Source organism: Sinocyclocheilus anshuiensis, unplaced genomic scaffold (genome assembly GCF_001515605.1).
Source record: "Sinocyclocheilus anshuiensis isolate Anshui unplaced genomic scaffold, SAMN03320099.WGS_v1.1 scaffold881, whole genome shotgun sequence".
NCBI lineage: Eukaryota > Metazoa > Chordata > Actinopteri > Cypriniformes > Cyprinidae > Sinocyclocheilus > Sinocyclocheilus anshuiensis.
This window is the reverse complement of record NW_015558695.1, coordinates 1,464,928-1,475,599: the sequence shown is the minus strand read 5'-3', so window position 1 is coordinate 1,475,599 and position 10,672 is coordinate 1,464,928. Positions and strand designations below refer to the sequence as shown.

Genomic DNA, 10,672 nt, shown 5'->3' with positions numbered 1-10,672 from the left:
AATGTCTTTATCATCACTTTTGATCAATTTAAAGCATCCTTGCTAAATAAAAGTATTAATTTATATAATTTCTCCAAGCTTTTGAATGGTATAGTGTATAATGTTACACAAGCTTTTTATTTCAGATGAATGCTGATATTTGTATCTTCTATTCATCAAAGAATCCTGACAAAATGTACTTAAATGTTTTAAATATTGATAATAATAAAAAAAAATGTTCCTTGAGCAGCAAATCGGCATATCAGAATGATTTCTGAAGGATCATGTGACACTGAAGACTGGAGTAATGATGTTGAATTTGTTGTATTTTGGATCAAATAAATGCAGGCTTGGTGAGCAGAAGAGAATTCTTTAAAAAACATTAAAAATTACTGTTCAAAAACTTTTGACTGGTATAGTGTATATTTTGCTATCCTATCTTGTAAAGGAAAGAAATGAGCTTTGGAGACAAAGCCAGAGCATCATTGCAAAATGGAACGTGGCACAATAATAGTTGTTATATTATATATAATATAATATATATAAATAATAATTTATACTGGTTTAATAGTTGTTGGAACGAAGCCAAAATTGAAATCTAAAATAAAATTTGATTAAATCGCACAGCCCTAAATTGATATTGTAAAATCCAGTTTGTAAAAACTCCTTCTATTTGATGTTGAAATGAGACGAAGTCCCTGCTCCAGAGGCATACACTTGTTCTCTTGTTCCTGAGGCCAAATGCATCTTGCCCAGAGATATTTGCTATTACTGTTGAGCTGAACCATGTTAAAGGGGTCATATGATGTTGCTAAAAAGAACATTATTTAGTGTATCAAAGTAGTTTCGCTTTCACAACGAAACCCACAGCGTCTCCACGACATGGCGGCAGCAACAACAATACTACAGCGAGAATAAAAGTTACGCCTTCTTTCTTTGCGTGAACATTTGGGCGGCGTTATGCAAATCTTCCCACATTGTGACGTAGACATGTGGGGGCGTGTTAGAACGAGCCGTTTTAGGTAGGCGTGGCTGACTCTTAACTTTTATAAAGAATATCTCTTTGGATTTGAGACTTTAGTCTTTGCAACTTTACAGATCTTCTTTATGCACCAAGAGCTTGTAACACTCCAAAGAGAAAGGAAAAATTGAAATCGCATCATATGACCCCTTTAAACTGCTGTTTTACACAACAATTAGTTTCAGTCATTAAATATAATTGGTCAAACTGACTTTTCACTGTTTGTATCACTCCACTTGTCTTGATCCAGGCAGATTGTCAATCTGTATGCTGGTGGATTTCTCAAGTGACTTTTTCTAATCACAAGTAATTGATTTTATGAGTGAGTCACTGAATTATAATTCAACTGATTGAAAAAAAAAAAAAAAAGAAAAAAAGAGTAAAACAAAAATTTTTTTTTGAGACTGGAAAGATGCGAATGGACACAGTGACAAGAAACACATTTGTCCAACCACCACCTTTATAATTCAAAAATACTACAAAATCTAATAAGAACCTAAAGAGTATCTAAATATATCCTTCCAGAAGGAAGAAGGATCTCTACACTCCTGAGCAGTAGGGGTGCCAGAGAACAGCTAACCTGTCTCCTGTCTCCTTCCTTCGGTCTCGGCTGGCTGCTTCTCCACGCCCCCTGCATGCCCCAGAGCCCGAGGCCCCACCACGCCCCCGAGAGGGGCCCCGGTCCCGGCGCACCCCATCTGCTTTGTTTTCATCTGTAAGGAGAGCCCACTGTTCAGCAGAGGACACTAGGACAACTCTAATAAAGGAGCTGCATTAGGCTGTGTTCTTCTGTAAAATCTTTGAGCCGTTTACTGCTTCTTAACTAAACATTTGGAAGAGGCTGTTTTTAGGAAGAGAGGCTACTGGACATTTTCTCTTGCCTGACAACTGCAAAAGACAATAATCCCCTGTTGTCAATCCACTATGACATTTTAAGGGGTTTCCAGTTGTGACTTGTGTGTGGAAAAAAAAAAAGGGTATATGCACTGACTTCTTGTATACCTTCCACCATTATTGCTTTTCATGCCTCACTGGATTTGAACACCTATAAGCATACCTTTATTTCTTTGAGGAGCATCAGCTGAGCTTGCTGCACTGAAAAATAAAGTACATCAAAAATACTAAAGTCAGAATAGTTCTCTCTCGGTCTCTCTCTCTCTCTCTCTATATATATATATACACAAACTTTCAAAAGTTTGGGGTCAGAAAGTCTTTTTTGGGGTCTTTAAAAAAGAAAAATTGGTACTTTTATTCATCAAAGATGTATTAAATGAATCAAAAGTGACAGTAAAGACAATTATAATTGTTAGGAAAAACAAACAACAAAACGGCTGTTCATCAAACTTGTTCAAAGAATCCTATAAGAAACGTATCACTGTTTCAACACAAATATTAAGCAGCACAACTGTTTTCATTATTGATAATATTAAGAAATATGTCTTGAGCAAATCAGCATATTAGAATGATTTCTGAAGGATCATGTGACACTGAAGACTGGAGTAATGGTGCTGAAAATGTTTTGCATCACAGGAATAAATTACATTTTACAGTATAATTAAATAGGAAACATTTATTTTTAATTGTAATAATATTTCACAATGTTAATGCTTTTATGGCAACATTTTATTTTACGGTGTCCTTGTTACAATGTTACATGTACCTACTATAGTAATAACAATAAATGATGCATAATGCAACTAACCCTAAACCAAACCCGCATCCTAACCCTAATCATATAGTAAGTACATGTAGTTAATTAATATTACTAAATATTACTTAAAGTACTTAATTACACTGTATTAAGGACACTGTACCATAAAGTGTAACTGTTTTTTTTAACACCAAGTCAAATATATATATATATATATATATATATATATATAAAGAATAAGTTAATTTAATTCTTGGGTGCATAAAGCCAGAAATGAAAATTATATCATCATTTATTCAGCCTCGTGTCATTCCAAACCTGTATGATTTTCCTTCTTCTGTGGACCACAAAAGAAAACATTTTTGAATAATGCTGGTAGGAAAATAATCTAATGACTTTCATTGTATTTTTTTTTATATCTTCTTTTGTTAAAAAGAAAGGAACTCGGGACACTAGGACAACTCTAATAAAGGAGCTGCATTAGGCTGTGTTCTTCTGTAAAATCTTTGAGCCGTTTACTGCTTCTTAACTAAACATTTGGAAGAGGCTGTTTTTAGGAAGAGAGGCTACTGGACATTTTCTCTTGCCTGACAACTGCAAAAGACAATAATCCCCTGTTGTCAATCCACTATGACATTTTAAGGGGTTTCCAGTTGTGACTTGTGTGTGGAAAAAAAAAAAGGGTATATGCACTGACTTCTTGTATACCTTCCACCATTATTGCTTTTCATGCCTCACTGGATTTGAACACCTATAAGCATACCTTTATTTCTTTGAGGAGCATCAGCTGAGCTTGCTGCACTGAAAAATAAAGTACATCAAAAATACTAAAGTCAGAATAGTTCTCTCTCGGTCTCTCTCTCTCTCTCTCTATATATATATATACACAAACTTTCAAAAGTTTGGGGTCAGAAAGTCTTTTTTGGGGTCTTTAAAAAAGAAAAATTGGTACTTTTATTCATCAAAGATGTATTAAATGAATCAAAAGTGACAGTAAAGACAATTATAATTGTTAGGAAAAACAAACAACAAAACGGCTGTTCATCAAACTTGTTCAAAGAATCCTATAAGAAACGTATCACTGTTTCAACACAAATATTAAGCAGCACAACTGTTTTCATTATTGATAATATTAAGAAATATGTCTTGAGCAAATCAGCATATTAGAATGATTTCTGAAGGATCATGTGACACTGAAGACTGGAGTAATGGTGCTGAAAATGTTTTGCATCACAGGAATAAATTACATTTTACAGTATAATTAAATAGGAAACATTTATTTTTAATTGTAATAATATTTCACAATGTTAATGCTTTTATGGCAACATTTTATTTTACGGTGTCCTTGTTACAATGTTACATGTACCTACTATAGTAATAACAATAAATGATGCATAATGCAACTAACCCTAAACCAAACCCGCATCCTAACCCTAATCATATAGTAAGTACATGTAGTTAATTAATATTACTAAATATTACTTAAAGTACTTAATTACACTGTATTAAGGACACTGTACCATAAAGTGTAACTGTTTTTTTTAACACCAAGTCAAACACATAAAAAAAACCTTACAGACCCCAAACTTTTTACGTAGAGTATATATGTACTAATTATATGATATTTTAGATAATATAGTACATATTATACTGAAATAATTCTAACAGTTTTTGAATAATAGCTATCAATATATAACATATCAATCCAGATAGAAACCTTTTGGGTGGAGCGCTACTGCTGGGAGAGACGACAGGTTTACTATCACTCTCGCTGGATCCTGCACTCATGGCGCTCCTCTTCGCCCAAGGGTTCTCCTTAGGTGGCGGTGCCGGGACAACTTTCAGCGGCAGCCCCTCCTGCTTGGAAGTAGTAGTCTGGTTTCCATGTGAGGATGAATCCTCGTCACGGCTGCTGAAAACCTCGTTTTCTACAGAGCGCTCACTCTCCCGACGCCTCGGCGCTGTTGAGAGAGGAGAAGGATTGGAATCTGAGGGTTTCTTTTTAATAAATCATTGCATATAGCGACAGTGAGATGACAGATTATTTACGCGTCTTATGATCAGTACCTATAAAACAGTACCTAAAAATCAGACCTGTGCATAACTGGTCAGTGATCACTTACCCCTGCTCGATGTGTTTCCTGTTTGTGATGACTCACTTCCTGTTCGTGAGCGCTCGGTTGCTTGGTCCTCACTGCGCCAGCTGGGATGCCTGAGCGTTTTAGGAAATGAGAGTGAAAATACCGTTTAGAAAAAGGGAAAGCATGTGAAAGTATATCCTAAGTAATATGCCACTAAATATCATAATTAATAAAATTCAAATTGTTAATATCACATGCCAATTTTTTAGTGGGTGGTGGAATTGTGAATCATCCATTCACAAAACCATATTAATATGCAAGCAAATTATGTATTCTCAATTAATTTGAATATAATTAACATCACAATAATCAATATTTATGAGAAGAGTAAATTGAGTTACAGGTCATTATTGCAATTCATATTCATTTATAGTTAAATTTGTTAATATTTATATAAGTGTAGTTCAAGTTTAACAAAGTTAATGAATAGTTCACCTTCTAGCTATAAACAAATGTGATACATTAAAAAAAGTATTTAAAAATTGATGACAGAATTTTCATTTTTGGGTGAACTATCCCTTTAACAAAAAAATTCAACATTTAGTAAATATGTACTGTACCTCTCTCTGGGTTTGCGTTCAGGTCCTCTGCTCTTGTCCTCCTCCAGCTGCCTCTGCAGTCTCTCCTGCTCTTTCTTTAGCCTCTCCTCCACCTCTCTCTCTTTAGCTGCCGTGTCCACCGGTTTGGCTCCTCCGAAGATGGAAGCAGCTCGTCCCGATGAGGCTGAAGGGCCGCTGCTCTGGTCTTCCTCTTTGGGAACACTGCGGGGCTTCAGGTTCAGTTTAGGCCTCTGAGGTGGACCTAAACACAGACACAGTCCAGTCTGTTTAGATGATCTGATTCAAGACTTCCTTAGGTTTGGTTCCTGGTAGGGTTGTGACGGTGAGGAAATTTTCCCACCGGTTAATCGACGTGTGACAACACCGGTAATACCGGTATCACCGTTGGGGCGGGGGCGTTCCCTCTTTTCCTTGCTTTCCTTCGCTTTTAAATAGCTTGTAAAAGCGGCGTCCGCATTTTACTTTCACTTGCAAACAGCGGCAATTAGGCATAAAGCAATTGTTCGTTTTTAGTTTGTTTGAATTTTCCCTCTTTTCCTCGCTTTCAAATAGCTTAAAAGCGCCGTGCGCATTTTACTTTCACTTTCGAATTGGCGGCAATTCGGCGTATGCAACAACAAAATACAACGTCAAACTCACTTTAGCCTATATATAAAACATAGAACTTATATTAATAAAAAAAAATAATAATACACCATGCTATAGGGCAGGCTATGCCTAATATAAAATAACAAATAACTTACATAAAGTTTAAATAGGTATACAAAACTGGAAATAAGTAAACGTATAATATATAACCAAATAAATAAGAAACATAGAACGTTTATTAGCAAAACGAATAAGAAAGCTTGGAGGCACGGCATACACCTTGATGTCAAATAAAATAAATAAATGACACAAAGTTTAAATAAAGTAAAAATCAGCAAACACTGTGGAACCAATTAAATAAGAAACGAATGTTTAAAAAAACTTCCAAAATCACCTTAGATAAACGGCAAAAGTCAACAGGCTTTTCAAAATCCAAAATATTGCCAAACAGGCGCTTTTGCATCTTGTTTCGAAACTAAATCATCCGCGATCATCTTGTCCGTCTCCCCTCACTCTTCTTGTCAGTCAGCTCGGGCAAGTGACGTAACCGGTGTTGCGGCTTAACAACGGTATCACCGTCAGCACCGTCTATCGCGGCAAGCCTAGTTCCTGGAGTGACCCAGATAAATTAAATGGACCGTACCACCTCTGTCCTCGAGCCTCTCATCCCGTCTCTCGCATCTCTCTTCACGGTCACCATAGCGATCTCCATAGCGCTCCCCGCTGCCCCGTCTGTCGTCCCGTCGGTCATCATAGTCACGCCGAAAGCCACTTCCAAATGGTCGACGACCCCCACTGCGAGAATCATAACCTGAAATAAGGTTAGGTAACACTAGGTTAAGAAAGATCACGAATGTAAACAGTATAGTATAGTATATATTTATTTAATGCCATGTCAGCATCAAAGGCTATTTTCATGGCAAAAACAATAAAAAAAAAATACAAGTATAACAAATACAATAAAAACCAGCAAACAAACAAACACAAGTTTCACGAATGTAAACAAACTAATGGCTGTTTTTGTTTTAAATGATCAATGCAATTCCATTTCTAAGGAGCAAGGCCCTTTTCTGTTGTAAATGGATTACAGAGCTGAATTTTATTATTGTAATTTTGACACAGTTGTTCTGTTCTTCTAAGATAATTTCATAGTTTTCATAAAAACAAGTCCACATGTCTGATTAAATGAATTAATCCAAGCCAACTCTCCGTTATTCCAAGAGTATCTTTTTGAACCAAGGGGAATAATAATGTACTTTTATTAATATTAAAAATAAAGTGATGGCAAAAAATATATATAATAAATAAATAATATATATATAATTATATAAATAAATGCTAATTTTACAAAATATTTACTTAGCACTTATTCAAATAAATTATTCATTAATTTGAGGTCAGTAGGATTTTGTTTTCTTTCTATTCATCAAAGAATTCTGAAAATTCACAGTGTATTACAATTTCCACAAAAATATTAGTCAGCACAACTGTTTACAAAAATGGTGATAAAAATGTTTCTTAAGCAGCAAATAGGCATATTAAAATTATTTCTGAAGGACCATGTGACACTGAAGACTGGAGTAATGATGCTGAAAATTCAGCTTTGCATCACAGGAATAAATTACATTTTAAAATATATTTAAATAGAATCCAGTTATTTTAAATTGTAATAATTTTTCACAATACCAGTGTTTTGCTGCATATTTGATTAAATAAATGAAGTCTATGTGAACATGAGATGAACAAAAGTGTGTATCTAAAAAATAAAACATTCATTATCCATTCTCAAGATTGCTGGTTGAATTTGGAACTGACACTAAAAAATACCCAAACACTACTGCTGGCATATTTCTGCAAGTCAAAGTTATTTGTCAGATTTGTGCAGAATCATAATGTATGAAGGCGTTATATACCTCTGTCATAGTCTCTGCGCTCTCTGTCATCATAACGTTCCCGGTATCTGTCTCTTCCTCCATCATTGTCCCACCTCTGGCCATCACGGTAACGGTCTGATTCATAACGATCTCGGGATCCTGTGGATTGTAAAAAAAAAAAACTTAAATCACACAATTTTCTGTTGCAACATCTGGAATATAAAATATTTTATTTCTAAAATACTAACGTATTTTATTTTACTCCCTCTTCAGTGCTGACCAATAACTAATTAACTAACTAATTAACTAATAACTAATTAATTGACATATTATATTGTATGTCAAATACAATATAATAATCTCACAATAGATATGTTTAGTAGTGTGTCATGAGGCTTACTACTTTAACAAGACAAGAAGTTTTTTTTTGTTTTTGTCAAACTACAGTTTCAAAGTAGTTTCCTCCTATACTCTTTTTCCAACAAATATTTGTCAAATGAAATAATTGCTTACGCTCTGCAAATGCGTCGTCCCTGCGTGGACCGTCATCAGAGTCAGATTTAGGCCTTGCACGCCAGTCAGAATCGGTCTTGTCTGGGCCCATGTCTCGCTCACTACGGTTGCGATCCCACCCGGATACAGAGCGCTCGTCTCTCTCTAAACAGGAAAAATTAAAAATGATTGTGAATATGGAAATATATATTTTTTGCTCCAATAATACAGATTTACAACTGCATTATGCTACATATGAACAGATCGGTTTCTCAGAACCACACCTTTCTCATTGGACTGGTCAGCGATGTCTACACGGATCCTACGGTTTCCAAGGTTCTAGAAAGAGAGGAAGAAGAAGGGTTCATTACAGAGCTGAGAGCTTGTGTCTTCATTTTGGACATGTGTAACAGATAACTAGCGCCACCATGTGGCAAAAATAAAACTACCAACAACACCAACAGTGAGTTCTATAATTCAGAAGCACACAGGTCTGTATCTGTTACTGACAGACATACAGACAACAACAAGGTGAATTTCAACATGAATTTTAACAATTTTAACACCAATACTACTGATGGGATCTCACCTCTTCATTGAGACTGAGTGCACGCAACAGAGAATCCACGTCATCAAACTCTGCGTACCCGAAGCCTTTCAGCCGTTCTGGGTTACTGGGCTCCCTTGGGAGGCGAACTGCACTGATCTGTATGAATAAAAGAGATATAATTACAGTTGTTAATATTTCTCATGCTTTTGGGGAAGTCGTGGCCTAATGGTTAGAGAGTCGGACTCGTAACCCAACGCACTTTGGATGGGATAAATGCGGAGCACTAATTCCGAGTATGGGTCACCATACTTGGCCACATGTCACTTCACTTCACTTTACGCTATGGGCTAGAAAACGGCGCTACAGTTCTTCCTGTTCCGTTGGCAGTGTTATTTAATGTGGCATTGTGTCTGTCTGTTTTTCCAGCATCTGGCGGTATACCTTGCATTTTTTAAATGGAGTGTAAAGTTAAAACTAATTTAAAAATGGTAAATGAATCAAATTAAAGTTGTGTCTCAAGGCCCCTGCATTCTGATCAATTGCATTACATCAGTTCTGCACCATCTAGCTATTTTGGAACAGAATACAACTTTGCAGAGGAATCTGGTTTTTAGGGTTTATGCTGATTTAAACAGTCATTTTCCTTAATTGATCGGCAGAACATTGGATGGATAGATAGATAGATAGATAGATAATAAAACAGTAATATTGTGCAATATTATTACAATTTTAAATAACTATTTGGTTACACTTTATTTTAAGGTGTCCTTGCTACAGTGTAATTATACATTTAAGTACAGAGTAATATTAATTAACGTAACTAATGTACTTACCATATGGTTAGGATTAGGGTTTGGCTTAGGGTTACTTGCATGTAATTATGCATAATTTATTGTCGTTATAATAGTAAGTATATATAAAGTGTGCAACAAGGACATCTTAAAATAAAGTGTTGCCAAATATTTTTTAGTGCTGTGTTCAAAAGATCAATACGACGATGTATCGTCACAGAGATTTGACGATACGAGTTGGAGATGTGTATTTAAAAGTTGGCATGCATCTTATTGCAGTGCATGGCAATGCAACGGGCGACAATTAAAAATTCAGACAATAATAACCACCCTCCATCATGCTGCTGATTTGTAAAAAAAAAAAAAAAAAGCATAATATATAGGCTACAGCAAGGTTTAATCTGGCCGCAGAGGAACACAACCGGGGTTGGCTGATATAAAGAGACGAAATCCCCGAAACAGATCTTCACACTTACGCAATACGGAGTTATCTGCTAAGTGTGCTACTTATCTTTGTCAACCTGGCAACCATGTGCACGTGCTCTCTCTCCACTGTGGATAAACACACTTACTTTCTTAAAACACTGGTAAGCTTGCCGTTTAGCGATCTCCACTTCAATAATCTATTCTCAGAAAATTGTAATTCATCGAGTGTTCATTTATGAGAGAGAGAGAGAGAGAGAGGGGCTGTGTATGTATGAATTACCACCGCTTTGAAGCAGTGTTTAATAAACAGCTGTTTTTCTAAATTCTGCTGAGGTGAAATTCAGTGCAGTCCTGTATCCTGATACGTATCGTGGCCTCTGTATCCTGATACGTATCGTATCGTGACTTTACTGGTGATACACAGCCCTACTATTTTTATTTGAATATTTCTTAAAATGTAATTTATTCCTGTGATAGCAAAGCTGAATTTTTAGTAGTCACTACTCTATGCCATTATGAATGCCATTATGAATGTTTTTACTGTAACTTTTAATCAATTTAAAGGAACACTCCACTATTTTTGAAAATAGGCTCATTTT

At 35.6% G+C, this 10,672-nt stretch overlaps 1 protein-coding gene across 7 annotated transcripts in view; it reads right to left on the bottom strand.

The window, feature by feature from the left end:
- Window positions 1-10,672, bottom strand: part of LOC107681397 (eukaryotic translation initiation factor 4B-like) — a 23,663-nt gene that overhangs the window by 4,841 nt on the left and 8,150 nt on the right. For 2 of the 7 annotated variants that reach the window (XM_016477690.1, XM_016477693.1), the window contains exons 4-12: window positions 8,896-9,012; window positions 8,591-8,645; window positions 8,328-8,471; window positions 7,854-7,973; window positions 6,584-6,751; window positions 5,353-5,593; window positions 4,775-4,863; window positions 4,369-4,612; window positions 3,415-3,452 (exon numbers count right to left, since the gene is read on the bottom strand). In XM_016477690.1, the coding sequence (XP_016333176.1) occupies window positions 3,415-3,452; window positions 4,369-4,612; window positions 4,775-4,863; window positions 5,353-5,593; window positions 6,584-6,751; window positions 7,854-7,973; window positions 8,328-8,471; window positions 8,591-8,645; window positions 8,896-9,012 (1,216 nt within the window). Of the gene's footprint in view, window positions 1-1,580; window positions 1,714-2,057; window positions 2,096-3,414; window positions 3,453-4,368; window positions 4,613-4,774; window positions 4,864-5,352; window positions 5,594-6,583; window positions 6,752-7,853; window positions 7,974-8,327; window positions 8,472-8,590; window positions 8,646-8,895; window positions 9,013-10,672 lie in introns of all 7 variants that reach the window. The other 5 variants (XM_016477691.1, XM_016477692.1, XM_016477687.1 and 2 more) reach the window with 4 other exon arrangements.